This window comes from Micromys minutus (genome assembly GCF_963924665.1).
Source record: "Micromys minutus genome assembly, chromosome: 9".
Taxonomy (NCBI): Eukaryota; Metazoa; Chordata; class Mammalia; order Rodentia; family Muridae; genus Micromys; species Micromys minutus.
The window spans coordinates 30,356,605-30,377,006 of record NC_137978.1 but is presented as its reverse complement, the minus strand read 5'-3'; the positions used below and the strand labels follow the sequence as shown (position 1 = coordinate 30,377,006).

General features: G+C 44.4%; 2 protein-coding genes across 3 annotated transcripts in view; both read right to left on the bottom strand.

Moving 5' to 3' along the window:
- Positions 1-20,402, bottom strand: part of AGBL4 (AGBL carboxypeptidase 4) — a gene marked incomplete at both ends in the record, with an annotated part of 1,110,674 nt that overhangs the window by 178,402 nt on the left and 911,870 nt on the right. The gene's annotated exons all lie outside the window — the stretch shown is intronic.
- BEND5 (BEN domain containing 5) overlaps positions 12,600-20,402 on the bottom strand; it is a gene marked incomplete at both ends in the record, with an annotated part of 44,985 nt that continues 37,182 nt past the window's right edge. Inside the window, 2 exons of the mRNA XM_080921983.1 lie at positions 12,600-12,757; positions 19,225-19,438. Of these exons, the coding sequence (XP_080778109.1) occupies positions 12,600-12,757; positions 19,225-19,438 (372 nt within the window). The remainder of the gene's footprint in view (positions 12,758-19,224; positions 19,439-20,402) is intronic.

Sequence of the window (20,402 nt, the reverse complement as noted above, 5' to 3'; positions counted from 1 at the left end):
AGGATGCAGGAAGGAGCTTGGCCTGTTTTACCTCCTTATCCAAGTGCTGGCTAGAGACTAGGCCCAGAATGGCTTTGGGTGAGTATTTGCTGAGTGAATAAACATTTGAGATTATTTTATTGAAATGCTTCAGAGTAAATTTGGAGACAGGCATTCCTCTGCTCAAGAGTAATTTAATAACCACAAATGCCTTTAACACAGTGGGGAGAAAGAAGGGGAAGGTGTGTGTTTCTCTTATTGCTGCTGTTAAAATAAATGGCATTTTTAATAAAGTGTCCCCATACAGCATATAGAATATGGCCACGTGACAGAAGAAATAGCTGGTGAAATTATGTGCAGCAAAGCAGCCTTTTTCCTGGTCTTTTGGTTATTAAATTTAATCATTTTTGAGCTGAATCCATACTCTCTTTCTCTCTCTTTTAATCCTAGAGGCAGGTACACTTTTGATTAAAATGTGGGCCCCAAAGCACTTTAGCAGTGGAAGGCTGAGCTAAGTCCCCAGAGGAACTGTGGAAGAGGAAGCCAACAGGATGACAGGGCCAAGGCAACAGCCACAATTTGCTTCTCACTTGAGGGATGTTTATCCCCAGACAGGGCACACAGCAGTCACGGGGTACATGGAAATCTTGCAATTAAGGCAAAGTCTAATTAGAGACTACACATCCAAAATACAAAGGAAGCTCCTAATGGCAGCTTCTCTAGCTGCCTCTGCCACACTAGTGGATCGAAAGGTGGGGAATCAATGCATCCTGTTGCTAACACAGTTTCTGGGTGCAGCCTTGCCTCTAAAGTCCATGGAGACAGCTCAGCCCACCAGATCAGATTTGCTCCTGCCCTGCTCATTGGAGCCTCACTGGCCTCTGAATCTCCATCTTTATATTGGGAGTAAAGGCAATCTCAGAGAGTCGGATATGGATGTGGAAGGACTCAGTTTAAAGGTGTCCTTAACCAAGTTAGGTCACTTACATTGCATTTGCACACGGCCCCAGCAAAGCAGGTGAGAAAACTCAGTTCATGGGCATGGCTAGCAAAGGAGCCAGAGGGGAGAGGAAGTGGGGCAGGGGAAGCTCTGGTCCCTGTAACATTCTTTGTGGCCAGGGTTGAGGACTATGTTTCAAAGCACTCTCTCCTAAGCATCTGAAAATACATTTGACAATGGGTTTATGTGTCCTAGGTGAGATAAATAGCTCCTGCTCAAGCCAAGCAACCCTTTAAGCCTAGGTGTTGGAAGGTGAGAGGAGGAGGTTCGGAGGCTGAGTGCTGCACCCTTAGGGCGTTGACTCAGCCAGTCGAAGCTCCTGAGCTCAGGCTAGGGTTCGGAGATCAATTAGGAACTGTTTCTGTTATTGTAGATGCCAAACATCTGAGTCAGAAAGGGAAAAGCACAGAAGGGGACAGCAACTGTTTACAGTCCTTTGGTACTTCACACAAATGCCGTTGACTGATGTGATTTAGTCCTCCCTAGAGACCTTGAGTGAGGAGGAAGCAGTCGTCCCCCTGTGAAACTGAAACTGAGCTTCAGGCCTGGTTTGTACTTCAGGTACAGAGAGGGGTAAGTGTGTGCAGGGCTGGCACTTGTGTGGATCCGGTGGGTTGTTTCTTCTTTCTTCTTTCTGTGTATTTGCCTTAAGTTACTGAAAAATTACAGTCTTTTTGCTGTCTTCCTTATGCTGCCCATTAAGGGCTGCCCCCAAACCGGCACAAGGAGGCAAGTAGGCTTCTGTGAATTGAGGCCAGCCTGGTCTACACAGGAGAAGGAGTTCAAGATGGCTGTGAGCACCGTTGGAGTCCGTGAGGGAAGAGAACATGTCTTTGAGTCTGTTCAGAGCAGCAGAACTATGGTGTGTACTACTGACTGCTAGCTGGACCCAGGCTATGCTGAGGGAAACAGTGGACTGGTACTCAGGACTTGGATTTGAATCCTTGCCCTCTCATGTATTACCTGTCTGACCCTGAGATAGGAAAGAAAGTGTCCTACCTCTCTTTGACTACTGTGCTTTCATCAGAATAAATAGACAAGAATGCCCCAAACGAAACATAGTCATTATTATCGAACACACAGAATCTTAGCTGTGGGCCGTAAGAAACGTAACGAACTAACCTGACCCTGTGCTGGGAAGAAGGTATGGACAAGGTCTTGGCATGTGCCTGGTGGCTGTCTAAGGACAATGAAAGAGAAAGAAGAAAGAAAAGGAAAAGAGAGGAAATGAGAGGAGAGGAAAGAGAAAGAGGATGGGAAAGAGAAAGAGGATGAGAAAGGAGAAAGGAAAGGAAAAGAAAGGAAAGAGAAAGAAGAAAGGAGAGGAGAAGAAAGAGAAAGAAGAAAGGAAAGGAAGGCAGGTAGACAGGCAGACAGGCACATCAGAAGCCTAATTTAAAACTCAGGTAATCCATTCCATCAAACCAAATCATTTTGTGGTTTTATTTGTTTGTTTTTCCTAACTCTGGAAAGGTTGGCTTTATTTGGTCCTGGATTGTCTTAGTTAGGCTTACTACAGTTATTATCAAACACCATGATCAAAGCAACTTCAGGGAAGAAAAGGTTTATTTGGCTTACACTTTCACATTATAGCCTGTCATTGAAGGAATCCAGGACAAGAACACACACAGGAAGGAATCTGGAGACAGAAGCTGATGCAGAGGCCATGGAGAGACGCTGCTTATTGCTTACTGGCTTGTTCCCATCACATATTCAGAGAAAAAGCCTTACAGCCATATCTTATGGAGGTATTTTTCCCAGTTAAGATTCCCTTCTTTCAAATAACTCTAGCATGTGTCAAGTTGACATAGACTAGCAAGCACATAGGCTAAGCTCTCTGAAAGATAGAAACACTCCAAACCCCCTACCTGCACCCTAGAAAAAGTGAGGAAGCCACAGTCTAGGCCACACAGCGTTAAATCTCTCCCTTTCTCAGAGATTGCAGCCAATGAGGCTTTCTGCTTAAATGGCCTAGAACCATCTCCCAAAGCTCCTTAACTAAGAAAAGTGTGAGTCAGCAAAGTGAAAATAACTTAAAAGGCTCATTGGAAAAATGAGCTCCAGCCTCCTCCAGCTGAGGGCCTCTCCAAGTCCAGACTAGGGGCTTCCTGCTAGTTCAGGAAGGCAAGTAAGAATTAAAGGCTTGAATTTGCTTTCTAACCAGAGATGGAGGACTCCTTGGGTGCTCCCTGGAGTGCTCTGTGGATCCCAGGATGCTGTTAGGTCTACGACTGCCTCTATCGGCTGCAACAGTCCTGTGTGTTATAACCGAGATTCACAGAAAGGAAGCCATCAGTTCCAAGTCCCACACAGGTAGCATATGCTGCTTCCAGCCAAGGGTTTGGCATTCCCTGCTTCTGTCACCCCACAGGGAGGAGTGTAATTGATGAATACTCATCTGCCTGCCCCCGAGTGCACAGTGCTTTAGGCAACATCCCCAAGTGTGAACTTTTTATTCACTCTCCTGAAGCTAAGAAATCTGTTTCTTGTGGAGGACAAATCTCAGGTCCAGAGAGCTGACTGAACTAGCAAAAGTGCCACCGAGAAGCCCCCAAGGTAGGGCCATGGATGGTTCACACTTACCCCCCAGGTCAGTTGTTTTATGTAACCAAGAGTTGCCCAGAAAGGGCCTTGTATAGAAAGAATACTGAGTTCCAAATCAAAGAAGCAACCTGCCCAAGGTCCCAGAGCTGTGGACTGAGAGAGCCCAGAGTAAACACAAGAGAGAAGGGTCAGAGTTCACAAATTCAGCAATTCAACCTCCTCTTTCTTCCTTGTCCTAATGAAGTCTACCAAATTTCGACTTGTGAGAACAAGACCAGGATGACGTCACTGTACTCTCTGCCCATGAAGGGCATTTCTGACTCTCCAGGGTATATGCCCTCAGCAGACAGAACTGTGTCAGTGCTCAGTTTCTTACAGGCTTGCTTCTAGGGAGAGCTCAACGTTATTCATCCCATAGAGTCTGTGAGAAGACCAGGAAACCTGAATACAAACACATGGTACCCTACCTTAAATGGCTTAAAGGTCAGCGAGAGAGATGAACATACAGAGACAGGGAGTTTGAGGCTGGAACAGAGTTGGAGAAGGGGCCTTCAATGCAGGCTGAAAAGTCACCTTCACAAGACCTCATGGTTGCCAAGCAGAGGTCACAGAGGACACAGATGAAAGACATAATTTTTGTGACTAGGGAGAGCCAACCATCTTGTCATGAAAGTTCTGGGTTAAGACACTTCTGGACGAGGCAGAGTGAAGGCAGATAAGCAGTTAGAGAAGAACACTTCTTTGTTTGTTGGGGATGCATGTGTGGGGTGAGGTCACGTGCATACTGCAGAGTGCCCAAGACACCACACCTCATAGGCCCTACCTGAGGTCTTACTTCGCCTAGGTATTTTCACTAGGAATTCACCAAATCCTGCGAGCAGACATTGGGTGAGTTGTGACTGGAGTTGCTCACGGAGGAGAAAACTAAGTCAGAAAATTAGCATCACTGTGCAGAGCCCCAGAGTTAGAGGAGTCTCCCCAGATAGCTTGGTATCTGGTAAGAGGAGAAGTCAGAAATAGGAGAGTCATTTGGCTTGGATTTGGGGAGGAGGGCGGCACCTGCAACCCCCACCCCAGCCAGCCTCTTCTAGGAGATTCCTGTTCTATGTCTTCATTTTGTGCTCCCAACAAGTATGCAGGGGGTGGGTGATTATTAGGTGTGTGATAACCTTCTTTTTATCTAAAATAGATACACACACACACACACACACACACACACACACACAGAGAGAGAGAGAGAGAGAGAGAGAGAGAGAGAGAGAGAGAGAGAGAGAGAGATAATGTTAGAACTTTTGAAATACTTCCAAGAATGTTTGTTAGTGAGAATTACAGGGGTCTCTAGTGGAGGAAAACATTGACTTTAAATGACAGTGAATAACTTGGTAAGGATGCAAAGGGTCAGATTTCTGCATCCCACAAAAGGGAGAAATTGAAACTGCATCTATGTAGTACACAAATTTGCCAAACTAAATATTCCAAAGACGGCAACACTCTTGGGAAATGGCACATGCATGTCTGCATGTCCGCTCACTCTGCTTAAAATATGGCTGAGTCCTTTGGGAGGCAATACAGTGACGCATGGGGAGGAATTTAAAGATGCTCTTGGCTTTTAACCCAATTATTTCACTCCTTGGAATTTATTCTACCAAGAAAAGGAAATCAGCAGAAGGGAAACAATCATAAAAGATAGCCCAGGCAGAAATTCCTAATAGCAAGAAACTGAAAACCACAAACCACACAATGACTTAAGAAGTAACATTGGACCTTGCCAGAAAGGGTAGTAAGATGGTGGCTATGCAAACCAGGCCACAGCATAGCATGCCGGGGGTTTAGGGTTGGTGCCTGCACTTGTGAGAAGAGCATGGAGGCAGAAGTGCGAGGAGAAAGGGTGGTCACAAACTTGGGTTTGGCTCTTGGGATAGTGGCTGGATTCTCTTTTTAGGTTTTGGCTCTCTTTGGGGTTTTCTTTTGTAACTTAAACAAAACTGGAAAAGAAGACCTCAACCAGCTGGAATGTTGGACTGCAACCAACAGCATGAAATGTGATGGGATGAATGCAAAGCCCTGAATTTCATTTAAGAAATGTATTCCAAAAATCTACATGACTTGGGGTAGGAGTGGAACTGAACAGCTGTTATGATAAAAGGGGCCAGCATAAGGGAACAAAAAGACTCCACATCTACCAGGGCTGGGACTGTCTGGATGGTACAATAGCAGGTCAGTAACCACACTGACAGCAAGGAAACTTACCCAGCTTTGTCTAAGAGTAAACACATATCAAAGTCAAGGCTGTATCCAGAGCAAGGGTGTTACTCTGGCTTCAAAACTCACACTGTTTCTGATGCAGCATGGAGAACTTCAGGGACAAAGACAGTGGCCCAGAAGTGGGAAGAGAAAGGGATGATGTTGTCTCCAAACACATCCTGACTCTTACCTTATTCTATAAGTTCTCTACCTAGTCCAGTATGAGGCAATCTTATTTCTGAAGATGTTGATTCAAATTCTCAGAATAAGGGGTGATAATGCCCTATGGATCAGGTGCTTCCTAGAACCCAGAATCCATCCCTGAGTCCTGTCTTTGGAAGTACGTTCTGAAAGAGCAGCCATAGTGCTCAGAGTTCTAACGAACCAGAATGCTGCAAAGTAAGGGTTTTCCTCACAGCATTTTTGACACAATCATGTGAGGCAGATATCCCCATCTCTAAAAGAGAACATTGAAAAATGATTGATATGAGAGAGCCCAGCCCATTGTGGGCTATGCCTTTCCTGGGTAGGTGGTTCTGGGTAATTTATATGCACACATAGACACATCCTTCCATAGTATGTACTTTAGCTCCCATTTCCAGGTTCCTTCCATGAGCCCCTGCCCTAGCTCACTGCCATTATAGTTTATAACCTGTAAGCTGAAATAAACATTTTTCTCCCCAAGTTGGTTTTCACCAATGTTTGATCCCAGCAACAGAAACCGAACTGTAATATGAAGCTAAGATAGGCTAAGGACATGTTCAAGGTCACATACTAAAAAGGTCAAGATTCAGTGATATAATATAGGATGTTCTAAACCCAGTGTTCCCATTCTCACCAAACAGTGAGACCTGGTAGAATAGCATTGGAACTATGGGTTGGCTGGTGAAATATGTCATATTTCATATGGCAATAATGTCGTATTGAACACTGTAGAGAACCATCAGTAGAAGCAACATTTGTGACTATAAAGAGATGATTTGGCCAATTAGAAACCTCAGGGAAGTTTTACCTCAAGTGAGAAACATTTCAATGCTGGACTCACATGAACTGTTGAGTTGAAAAATGGCTCCTATGTCAAGGTGTGGAGCCATGCTAACGAGTGTTATGGTGCAGAGGACATCTAGGGGACATTTGTAAGATCATCTTTGGCCTGTAGGTTCCATGACCTCGTAAAGAGTCCTGGCTAACACTGGCCAGTCTCTCCATAATAAAAGATGAGAGAAGTCTTTTGCTGTGTGTATTTGTGGCTACCAAAGCACACCTTTTATGGTCATAGGAAACAAACGAGAAGACAAGGAAATAGAATCTACTAAACATGGTCACGGTTTAAAAAAGTTTTTCTTTTCTATAAAGAAGAAACACAATTCTGGAATGATTTAAGTTTCAATAATAAACATGAAAATATAATAAAACACATTTTTTTGCCAACTAAGTTGGGAGAGAAAAATGTAAAAAGTGGTTACACCCATTACAAGCATAAAGAATAATGCAACTGGCATTCCTTTTGGCTGAGGAGAAACCACACTAAGAAAACAAATGAGAGTTTAAAGGGAATGTCAATACTAACAGTTCCATCGAGTTTTATTTATAAATGATCTAAAATTCCAAGGAGCTATGAATGGGCCAGGAGACAGGGACTGAAGTTGATGGGTGGAGTTAGAAGTATGGAAAGAGTCAGCCTGCATCCCAGGTCCCAACAGATGCATACCTTGCATTAGATATCCAAGGAGCCAAAAACAAATAAAAGGGGTTGGAACTCAGCACTAGGGGCTGTGGTTAGAGACAGGAGAGGGTAAATGAGTAGGAGTAGGCAGAGGGCAGGAAAGGAGATGATGAATAGCAACCTTGTCTTTGATGGTCATTTAGCCACCCAGGCTTCTAAAGAGCTCAGAAATTAGATACTGTTTACTTCACGGTACAGTCAAGAAGCCAATCTTAAGTGGAAGTGCCTGGCTTTCAGCATGGTAGTAAGGTGTAGAGCTGAGATGTGAACTTGGATGCATCTGCTATCTGATACAAGTTCCTGGTACTGCTAGGCTAGGTGGGAACAGGCTGCGAAGCCCTTTGTAGCCAGGACTATCTGCAGGTTAACCCAGCTGTAAGGATTTGAACAACTAACCAGATGGTTTACCTAGCTATAGCTTTCTGTCCACCCATTCTGTGGATGTTAGAGTTGATGGTTTTGCATGCCAGGGAACAACACAAAAATGGCCGTGTTAAATGTGCAGAGATAAGTGCAAAACTGGTCCTGTGTGTAAAATACATCCTTGGACAAAGTGCACACTATAATTCCAGCAGTGCTGTTTAAAATGTTTCCCCTACTTTGAAAAAAAAGTCTATAAAGTTATTTTTATTTCCTTATAATTAAAAAAAATCACAAGGTAGAAGTGCACCCAAGAAACAAACTAGGGCAGGAGGGAAATGGTCTTCCTCATACGTTCCTTTGGCCAGAAATACACTGAGTTCCACCTTCCTGTTTCACTTGAAGGAATCTGGGACCACAACTTCTGGAGATTGACTCAGGTTCTGTTAACTCTGTGTGGCCAGTCCTGCCCAATAAGACACACTATCCCAGCACAAGAATCAAAGGAATCCAACTGTAGAGGCTAAGGAGAGATGCAGGGGAGGCAATGGACCACACCTTTAATCCCAGCACTTCTGCCTTGAATTCCCACACGGACATCCCAGGTGATTATCTGCAAGTGTAGACCAGCCTGGTCTACAGAGGGAGTTCCAGGATAGCATGGCTACTTGGAGAAACCCTGTCTAGAACACTCTTACCCCTGGGGGAAAAAAAGAAAGGACATAAAAACAAAGAAAAGAAAGAAAGTAAGGAAAAGAAAGCTTGGGAGAGATCACTAGTACCTAGGTGGAAAGCCACCTTCAGAATGGTCCCCAACCAAACAGAATTCTGGGAATGTGGACAATAACTCTAACCAAGGTTCTAGGGAAAGTCCCCAGTTATTGGGGCAGAAAGTGACTCAATAGCAATAGACTCAATAGGTGATTTAAAGGGACCCATGGAGGTTTCTGTTTACTCAGAAAACACTAAATTCTTCTTTTGTGTATATACCTAATGAGTTTCAATGTAGTTTTGTTGCTTGTGTTATGGTACACATTCTTACTTTGTCTTGGGCTTATTGAATCAGTCTCTTCAAAGTCTAAGGAACTATACTTTAATTACCTTGGCATAGTCTTAAGATTCTCAACTATACAGCAAACCCTTGAGCTTTATATAAGTGTTTAAATGAAATAAATTATTTTGATGTAATTATCGCCAATATCTCCCAGTGGCTTGAATCAATAAGAATGATTACTATGGATAACTGAGGCTGAACTACTCCTTCACACTCTGAGATCACATGACTAGATTCAGAGCCGCTGTAACGGTCCACTTATCTTTCAGGAAAGACATTATATTTGATTTATTTATCTATTTACTCATTTATTGAGAGAGGAAAGGAGAACTTTCAGGAGTTGGTTCTCTCCTTTGACCTTATTTGGGTTTAGAGCAGAATCTCTCTTGCTTTTGCTATTAAGATGCCACCTTCAGGCCAGCTGGCCCTTGAGCTTCTGGCTCCATGTCTCCCCTCCTCCCATCTTTTCCTAGGAGCTGTATCTACTTATGTTGCCAGCTTTACCTCCTTAGGCAAGACATTACTCAACCTTTTCTGAGCCCATTTCATTCGTGAGTGTTTAAGGTACCAGGAATATTCCAGGCACTCAAAACCATTCCAGTCAGTGTAACTAGTACACCCCTGCCCCTGCTTCTCTGCCCTGCTCTGAAAAACATTTCCATGTTGTATCCACTTCTTTATGCCTTATATGCTAAAGATGATTGCCACCCCTCCAGTGTGTGTGTGTGTGTGTGTGTGTGTGTGTGTGTGTGTGTGTGTGTGTGTGTGTGTGTGTGTGTTAGGGATGTCCTAATTAGGTTTCTGTTGCTGTTGCTGTGCTAAACCATTCTTACTATAAGCAGATTGTGTAGGCAAGGACTTCATTAAGGGATGCCAAAGCAGGAGTCTGGATAGAGAAACTGAAGCAGAGACCACGGAGGAATACTGCATAACGGCTCACTTCCAGACTCAGGCTCCGCGATACTTGTTACACAGTCCAGGGCCAGCCACCTAAGGATGGCACTGTCTGCAGCTGGCTTAGCCCTTCCACAACAATCAGTAATCAAAGCAATGAGCCATAGGCATGCCAGCTGGCCAGTCTCTGGGAGGCAGTTCCTCTTCCTTCTTCCCAAGTACGTCTAGGTTTGTGTCAAGTTGACAAAAACTATGACAATAGATTAAGGACTCATTTTGGGTCTATGATTGCAGATGAATTCTGTTCACTATAGTGGGGAAGGCATGAGGGAGGGGCACAAATTATGGTGGGAGCATGTGCTAGAGGCTATCACCCAATAGGAACTGGGGGTTGGGTATAAGCTTCGAAGGCTTGCCTCCAATGACCAACCTCTGCTATTTAGGCATCATCTGATGAAGTTTCCAGCACCTTTCTGAACATCACTATCAGCTAGAGATGAAGCATTTCAAACAAAGTCTATGGGGAACGGTAGATGGGAAGATGGATTTACAAAAAAAAAAAAAAAAAAAAAAAAAAAACCCTTTTAGGTAGTATTTAGATTCCCCTTTTCACAATTCTGAATTAGGTATTGTTATTAGAGTCCAGTAAAACACACACATACACACAGTAGTAAAACAAAGACTTCAATGCAGGACCCAGTCCAGCACAGTCCTGTGGTACCCAGCATATGCATTAGTTACCCAAAGTGCTCACCACAGGCTCCCTCACTGAATTAACAAGCACCAGGTGGGGGAGGGGCAGTGGTGGATTAGTCTTTGAGGAACACACAGAGCCTTTGGGTGTCTTCATGCTGCTTAGGGAGAAATGGGATGAGGTCAACAGTTCCCCTCTCAGGCATTTTGTATCACTTAGGCCCCAGCTGCCTAATGCTATAAAAGTAAACATATCTTTTATTTTGTTTGGTTTTTAACCTCAAACTTACTGTGCTGGCTAATGGTTTGTCAAATTGACACAAGCTAGGGTCATCTGAGGAGAGAGATTGTCAACTGAGAAAATGTCTCCTTCAGATATTCTTGTAGGAGAGCCTGTGGGGATGTTTTATGATTGACTATTAATGTAGGAGGGGCTCAGCCCACTGTGGGTGGAGCCACCCCTAGGCAGGTGGCCCAGGACTACCTCATCTCCCAAGTACTGTGGTGACAGGTGTGGGCTACCATGCCTAGCTGAAAAGTCAACATATCTTAACAAGAACTGACTGAACACCAATCACAAACTTACCTCAGTTAATGAGTTAATCCATTTAACATGTAAGCAGTTTCTATCATTCCTCCACATTGCCTGATTTCTTCAATCTACTTATAAGGACTTTGAAAAGTTATGCCTTTGCACTAAGACCACACAGCCGCTTTTACAGAGTAGGAAAATACTACAGAAGAAAAGTCTTGTCTATATATACCACACTGAGCATACACTGGCTCACAATGGATTATTAGATTCATTATTATATTACAGAGGATTACTGGATTTACTGAAATACAGGGTCTCAGTATTTGAGATTCAACTTTGAGCTTTTGTTTATAGATCAAATTAAAAGAGTTTTAAGAACTACAGATCAAAGTTTTCCACCAGCATTTAAAAGTCCAACATAAAAAAAAAAAGGTAGTTAACAATTGCTGACATTTATTGAGCTCTTTATATATTTTATCTTTAATCCTTAAAGCAACTCTGCGAGGCAGGTATTCTCCTTTTATGGAACAGAAAGAAGAGGCACAAGGAAGTTATGCTAATGCCAAAGCAAGCAGGAGAGCCAGGCTTAGAACCTAGAAGCATTTGTCCAAAGCCCTTGCCCTTTCTCAAATGCCACACTTACTTTATTGGCATTGCACAAGGAAAAGTTCAAGTCCACAGGACGATGGAAGGTGGTTGGCCAAAAACCATCTGCTGGAGACTGCACGTTCCAGCAGCCGAATAAAGGAGGCTAATGATTATGTAACCTGAAGCAAAAGAGAGACGAACACACTGATAGCCGCAGACATAGCCCATTTTCTGGATGCAACTCCGTACTACAGCTTGCAACATTATTAGGCTCCCAGTCCCCCCCCCCTTTTTTTTTAACAGAGATAGGCTGAAATAAATCAGGGAAGCTGATTATTTGCATCTTCCAGATACTAATCACAGATCATCTTGGAAAAGCTGAGTGGTCCAAGACTCATCCATACAAGTTGGAGAGTGTAATATGATTTGAGACTGTTCCTCAGAGCTATTTCAGGAACCATGGCTCTTAAGGGGTCTCTCTCCTTCACCTGAAGGTTTTTTTTCCCTAGAGAAGGCTTTGCAGGCCACATTCAACACTAGTTACCTCTACCACACATTTAATTTTATATAAAAAAATGAGAACAACTATCTACATCAAGAATTAATGAAATTTTATTATAGAACAAAATAGAAGAGCAGAGATAGATGTCCTCGGATGGTAAAAATAACAGTTCATACTGTGGTCCCGACAGGCTACTCTGATGTTTTACAGCTTTGCAAGAAGTGTTTTTCCCATTCCATGATATCACTGGCGAGGGCATGATGCTGGTGCTGAGCCTCATGCTGAGTCTCAGCGAATCCATTGCCTTCTTTGAAGTAAGAAGTCCAAGTTCAGAATAAGACACTGACTGACCTCAGTGCCGGAAAGGTCCCCCTGCCCAGACACAGCCATTTCTGCTATAGTTTATTTGGATGGCACCATCACCCGAAACGCATACACCACACAAAGAAAATGCAAGGCCTTATGAAAAAAATTCAAAGTTTATTGCAAATTGTATTTCGCTTCCCTTCGTTCTTCATTTTTACAAGATTTGTTGATATCCATGATTTTCTCACAGATGTACTTGTTGACTTTGGAGAGTCTCTGTGCAATTTCCGTTTCATCCACCGTTTCTTGTGCTATTCTGTCATACAAACACTCTAGACAGAAGGAAGAGATGGGAAGGTCAAGGATTAATGATAAATCTGCAAACAAGTCTTTTAAGGAGAAGAGAGGCTATGCCTCCTGACACGCTTCCAAATAATGGCTCACATTATCTTACATGGTTATTTAACAAAAGTCCTACCATGAAGTAGAACTAAACATGATAAATGTATACTTAAAAAAATGGTAAAAGGTGTGGTGGTCCGTATCATTAATACTCAGGAGGCAAAGGCAGTTGGATCTCTGTGAGTTTGGGCCAGCCAGAGCTACATAGTTGATGGAAATAAGCCAACCACCCTTAAATTACCACATTCCTCCGAATCCTCTGGATGCTGCATGCCCGCCTTCATCAGTACTAACCAGTCTCCTAATCTGCCCTTTGCTTTAAAAAAAAAAAAAAATCTCTTAATGTTATCATGTGAGTATATGTCCCTAAATACTTTCTTTTCCTGTCCTTGGCTTTTTAATAAATGTGCCCGTTTGTCTACTAGTCTGACTTGCTGATTGTTCTCAGTAGGACACACAATATGGCAGTATCCTGCTTCGGATCACCCAGTGAAGGTCACCCATCTTCACTGACGAGAGGTACTCTACTGTATGACTTTATCTTATTTTTAACTGTGCATCTGAATGTGCATGGATACTTGGCTTTGCAATTGCAAACAGCCTTGCCAATATTTAAGGGTATGTATCCAAGCAAGCCTCTAGATACCAGCACAGGCATGGCAATGTTGAACATTAAGGAGTTACTACTCAGCCTTACTAGTGATGCCTGTAAACTATGTTGTGCTGACTGCCATTCTAAGTGGCAATGCATGTGGTAAGTACTGGTATGATAAGGAACTTCAACAGCACTCCACACTATTGTATCCTTAAGACTTTTGTGTTTGAAGAAACCATTCTTACTAGTCACTACTTAGTGACTTAGTGGCTTAGGACAGATACTCTTTGAGAGGTCCTACTATTTGCTATGGTGAGGCAGAGCAAGTCTCGGCAAGGCCTGACTAGAGCCTGATTTTCAGTGGGTCTCCCAGCCTGAAGATTTGGTCCAAATTATCACCCTAGAATTCCTACATCATTATTTAGGACAACAAACTCTAAAGTAGCTTTTATAAAGATGCCAAGAAGTATGTTGGGTAAACATAAGTAAGCCCCTTTCAAGCAATAAAAAATATAATACCCATTTGGGATTGTTACAATTATTTTATATTTACGAAACTATTACTTTCCCAGAGCTTGGTGCAGTGAGTGATAAAGAAGCATACAAGCATGCATATGTACATATATACAGACAGACTACATACATATATGTTGAATGAATGAATAAATGGTTTTCCAGGGAAGTCTGAGAAGACATAAAAATTCTAGATATAACAAGCAGGGAAATAAGTCAGTTGGTAAAGTCTTGCCTTAAATCAGGAAGACACACATCCCATCCCTAGAACTCATAGAAAATAGCCAGGCATGGTGAATTACAAGCACTTGGGAGGTAGATTCCTGGGGCTCATTGGTTAGCTAACCCAGAATCATTGGTGATTTTTAGTAAAGAGACCCTATCTCAAAAAATAGGGTAAATGGCACCAGATAAACAAGACCTCTAGCCTCTGGGTGTACACTTGAGCATGTACGCACGCATGCACGCACGCACGCACACGCACGCACACACACACACACACACACACATACACACACACACACACACACACACACACACACACATCCACTCAAATATATTTTAGACATAAAGGGACATGGTATGTGTAGGGTGTATATCCATGGTCAAAACTACAACTTTTTTGGTCTTAAGTTTCCTCATATAGAAAACCAAGTGAAAGTCCAACTCTAAGGAATCACGATGGATAACCAGAGTCTTGTCAGCCCAGAGGTGATACAGGCCAGCAGCTTATAGGACTAACTTGTGCTAAGCCTTCCAATCAAATAGGAGAAGCCTAGGGACAAGAGTGAAGAGGCAGCTCAGGTCAGAATCCACTTCCTGCCTCTCCAAGTACGGGCAGAGCCCCCCTCCTCTAGCTGTCCACGCTGCAGGAGTGTGTGCCGCAAGTGTACTTTCTCTGCGCTGCCTCTTCTCCCCACAAAGAGGAGTTTTACCTAAATGTGCCTTCACTGGTCTCCACTGCCTCCTGCACACCCTGAGTGTCCAGTTCATCTATCTTCACTCCTCTATAGAGACTGATAAGAAGAGGGCCATCAGGGCCGTCTGCTCTGTCTACCTACAATCCCTTCCCTTACAGAGCACCCAGAAGGTCCCGGGTCTGATCATCACTTAAGTCCCACTCCTTCTCCTGTGCTCCTAACTACCCAGCTGAGTGAGGAGGCTGAGGTCTCCTCAGCACTCTGTTCCCATGCCTGCAGAGTTTCCTATGGCAGTGTAGATTGTGATCTGATAAAATCCAATTATCCCCCACTTCCCTAAGTCAGGACCATATGAACAGTCCAGAAACCTTGCTTGGACCTAATCTAAATCAGAGAGAAGTCTGTCTAGAGATGTTCAGGCTCAAATATGGCTCCAATCCCAGGTTCCTCTGGGGGAAAACCTAGGATACTTGTCTGTGTCCAGTGGTGTTTCAAATCTCAGATGCTGTAAGAAGTTCTGTCTCTCCAGTGGTCTTCAACACAATAAATGCAGGAGAGAGAGGCAAACAACAGGAGGGTGGGCGTGATGGCCCCTTGAGAAGAAGTGGAAAGGAAGGGCACACTCTGAGGAATGTGCTCAGGAAGGGCCCACAGAATTCCAATCATCTTCATCTCCTGGGGTAACAGCCCCGAATGGCCCCTCAGGTTGATTAAAAGGCTTTTGTTAGACTCTAACTTATTAATCACCTGCAGTTGCTGGGAATGTGTCCCTCTGCGAGGGAGCATTTGAGATTATTGCTTAATTAACAAGGTTTATAACAGCGCTAATGTGTCCCATTAAAAAAAGTTATAAAAATTAACCAGAACGCAATGCTGTGGCTCATTTAGAAAGCTCGGATACCCTGCAAAAGGTCATTCGACCTGAATAAGATTTAACAGTCACCATGGAGCTTGTCATCAGAGCAAGGCCCAGCTCTGTCCTCCACAGCTTTTATCCTTCCAAAGCAGGGTCAATGCTGTCTCACAGTTCTGCTATTGGGTAGGGGACAATTTTAACATCAAAGAGAATATGCCCCCTGTGCTCTGAGTCTGAAGGCTTCTGCCACTTTTATATGCCCAACATGACAGAGGGTGCAACATCACACAAAATAAACACAAACAATCCCAGGCCTGCCAAACAGCTTGCCAGTGAGGAGCCAGCCAAATACAAGCTGGAATCATTCAAATCGTTAGGCTAAAAATGGTGGCTGTGTGGTGGAACGGCACACGTACTTTAAGTCTGCCTGACTGCAGTGAGAGAGTAAGACATCGATCTCGTACTTCAGTACAAGAGACTTCACTGATACCCGAAGCCTGAAACCCCAGTCTGGCATTCTGCCATAGCTAAGGGTCCAGGAATCCTTCAAGAAAAAGGAGCTGAGCCAGGTTGTGGGTGCTATGGGACTCATGGTAGAATCACCCAGCCACACTAAGAGGTCAAAAAGAATTTCTTGAAGGATAAGATCTTAAGCAGATCTGTTGTAAGCAGCAGTATCTGGCCCAACAGGATAGGTAGAGAGGCTGCGGCTATTCCAGGCATAAGGAATAACGCTTGCAAATCCCGAGGGGGAGAGCAAATGAGGCTTGCTCAGTTCCTTCTACTAAGAACTAAAACTATTTTCAGAGATAAGGCCAGCAGCCAGACTGAATGTCCCCGTATAACATGCTAAGAACACCCCCTAAATATGGGGACTCTGAATTGGCTGGGGTGGGTGGGTGAGTGGTGGTAAGGGGCCATATCTATTTTCTGAGAGGTCATTCCGGCTACATAACCAAGAGAATGGTCTGGGGGCTTCAGGAAAGCAAGCACACATCTAGGTCTTAGTTGTGAGAGTAGAGTGGATCTGGAAAGACAAAGGGTTTAAGAGGTATTTAGAATCAGGAAGCTGCAGAGGCAGAAGTGACAAAGTGGGGGGGGAAATGTACCTGTCTGTTACGCTATCCATTAAGAGAAGGAACACAGAAGGGCAGAGGGCTACATGGGAAAGGCCAATATTCTTAAGTGCTTACTCTATGTAAGCCAGGGACATGCTCATAAAGCCGAGCTTTTAATGGAGATGAGGGAGAAAGGATAAGCACAAACTAAATGAGACATGCTGTGCAGAGCCTTTGACAGGGGCAGTGTGACAAAAGGCAGTGGAGGCAGGAGGATGACCAGGAGCTTGTGGCCAGCCTGGGCTACAGAACAAGACCCTGTCTCAAAAACAAAAACAAAAACAAAAACAAACAAACAAACAAAAAAAACAAAGACAAACATAAAACACTTAGTTTTTCTGCCAAGAAAACAAAAGCTTGCGGGGTTCAGTAAACAGCTACAGGGATTGGAGATGGCACTAGGCAGTCAACAGGAAGTCAGCCACAGCTTCTTACAACAGGGGCACACTCTCAGCAGGTGAGTTCACACTGAAACTGGACAGCTATCTGAGGGCCACATTCTGACAAGTGTGACAGAACTGGAGGGTCACAGCTATCGGGCAAAGCAGGGATGCCTTCCCAAGAGAGACCTTTTTCAGGGTGACCCCTTGAATCAAGCTGCACCATTTCAGACAGCAGCCGGCTAAAAGTTACCTCTTACTATCTAGAAATAAGTGGCTGCCTTCTCCACGAAGCCTCACAAATAAGCCATGAGCTAGTCAGGAGGGGAGAGAGATCCCTGGTTACAAGGAAAAAGGCTGCAGACCAGAGTGAGATGGTGCGGGTTAGAATCCAGACTCTGAAACCTCGGAGCTGTGACCTTAGTTAGCTCCACAATCACCAACATCGTGCCACCTTGACCTCTAGAGCATCCAGCACACCTAGTCCTTCTCTACTGCCCGTGTCCCACCTGTGTCTGCCACAGCGCAGCTCTCCATCATCTCTCTAGGGGTCTCACACTTCTAAGTAACAGCCTCTGGGGCCTCTGCAAACTCAAGCTGCATCCCATGGCTTGCACTTCCCTGTAAGAGTGTCCGTTACCTCTCTTTCGCAGCTCTGCAGCCTGTCCTTGCTCCTCTTGAGCCCTTCACCTGAGAGTGCTGGTCTTTGCACTGCAGTGCACTCTGGCCGACCTATCGTTCCTCTGACCTTCACTGACTTTTCCTGTGTAACTCAGCTAGAATGCCATATGTTCCAGCAGGCCTCTTTCCCATCAGAGCTGACACGGCCCTTTGTCTCATTGTATCATGTACAGAACCCAGAGAACGTAAAGCTGCCTGAATGCGTCACAGATGGATTTGGCCCCAGAATGTGCTCAACTGTAGGACCTGTTCAAACTACACATTCACCCCACTGATCACTGAGTCTTATTTTCTTCATCAAAATATGGCAGACTTGGCCATTTAGAGAACAGTGATTAGGGACAGACTATAAAGCGACCCTTACTTAGTGGCCCAGTTTCCTATCTGTGAAAAGGGTAACAGCAGCCCGCAGTAGGGCTGTTGCTGGGAGAGCGAGTTAATGAACTTAAAGGTGTCTAAGACAGACATCGTTTTAATGTAATGAGATATAACGAGTGCTCAGAATGATTAGCAGTTACTGCTTTCGTTCTGCTCTATACCACCCCTTCCTTCGTTCTGACTATATAGCACTATTGATCTTATATTTATTTTCATCATGAGACTGAGTTCCTTGTAAATGAACATGGTGTCTTGTTTCTTGTGTTCTCGACCTCCAGGGCAGAGGCTAGCAGAGGCGGGGTGTGGTTGAGAAAGGAGAGAGTATGAAGGTAAGAAGAGAGGTAAAGGCAAAGGGAAGAGGGATGAAGGATGGAGCACGAGAGCAGAGAAGCGAGGAAAGAAGAAAGGAGAGAGGAGGATCGGAAAGATGGTAAGGAGTATGGGTATAGCAATATCTTGGGTGACAAGTGACTGATTTTCTGCCTGCTTTCACCAACACTAGAAAGAAAGCTGTGTCAATGGCTCCCCATCTTATCCACTGCCCTAGACATGGCTGATAAGACGTTTCCCCAGCCTCCACCTTTACCACACTCCTATCCCAGGTGCACTCCCGTTCACGTTCCTGCCTCCTGAAGCACCTCTCCGCCTCACCACCCCAGCTCTGCATCTGATGAGCATCAAAAGGCCCCTTCAGCAGCCCTTCTCCCTGGGACCCACAACCCTTTTGAATGCTACACCCTCGAGTCATATTTGTGTTGCTGCCCACGGTCATTTGTCCTGTCCAGTGTGAGATCTCTAGTGACAGCTTAGGATGTCTGCCCTCTATGTTCCTAAGCCACACTCAGGGGTTGGCATGCAGGGGTTTCAGTAAGCATTCACCAAATTGAGTCCTGCAAAACCCATTCCTGACAGAGTAGGGCGGGTGGTCCAGCATTTTTTTCCACTGGGTAAGCTACCTCTGACGATGCTTAGCTTGTGAGGAGAGAGGGGTGGCTTTGGGATCGCATCCTTCTTTTTTTTTGTGGCAACTCCCGTGACGCTTCTGTTTTTCAGAACATCTGTTCCCCAGATCATGACTGCCAAGTTCTTCGTGTACTTAGAATCTCCTTGGGTAACTTGTAGCTGGTGCCATTTCTCCTCGTCAACCCAAATCCCGCTTCCGAGATGGACCTGAAAGAGGTAAGAACACCACACCTGTTTAGTCTGACAGGAAGGCAGCTGGAGGCCACTTCTGTCCTTTAAAGCACTCCTTTACAGTGTAAGTGTAAGGAATTCATGCCAAAGATGCAACAGCCTCACTCGCAGAATCTCTGGGATGCACCAGGCCTTATTCTAAAGACCCGACTTCATTGTCTTAGGCAGGAGGTGCTATGATAACACTGTCATTTCTAATAGGAAAACTAAGTTCAGCTAAATAAACTTTTTTTTTTTTAATAAGTGGAATAGCTGGGATTCTAAGCTGTATTTGTATTGTTAGATGGCAGCTCTGATCCCGAACTACGCTCAGGACACACGTGTTACACTGTATGTGCTATACTATAGAAAGATCAGCCACTCCTTTGCCTGCAGATTCTGAGGCATACCTCTTGCTCACATGGTAATGGCTGCACGGAGGACTCACCTAGCTGTAATGACCACGGGTGCTTAGGCCTCCTCCCCAAGACTCTGATAGATTTGGTCTGGGTGTGGTCTAGACAGGAGGATGGTTTAGCTCCCTAGATGATTCCACTTTAGAGCTCAGTCATCAAAGCCCTGCCAGCTGGCAGGAGCAGAGCAGCCGCTGGCTCTGCAGCCAGCAGGAGTGTGACTGTGTGAGCTCTTCCCTAGCTCCAACTGCAGCTTCCTCATCTGCAAAGTGGGAGACTTGGACTCCATCTCAAAGTTCATCCTTCTGGCTCAGAACACCTAGGATTTTAAGAAGTTAAATACAACCACAATATATCTGATTTGATTCTGGTAGCACGCACACACCAGAATACGATCTCGTTGTTCCCCAGAAGAGACACAGTAAGGGTGACGGGGAGAGCCAATAAATCACTCTGCCCTGTCTGCTTCCAGAATGTTCAGGAATGAGTACAACTTTAAATTTTGTCCCCATTTTTGGCCCTTGACACCTTGCAAGGCAATACTTATG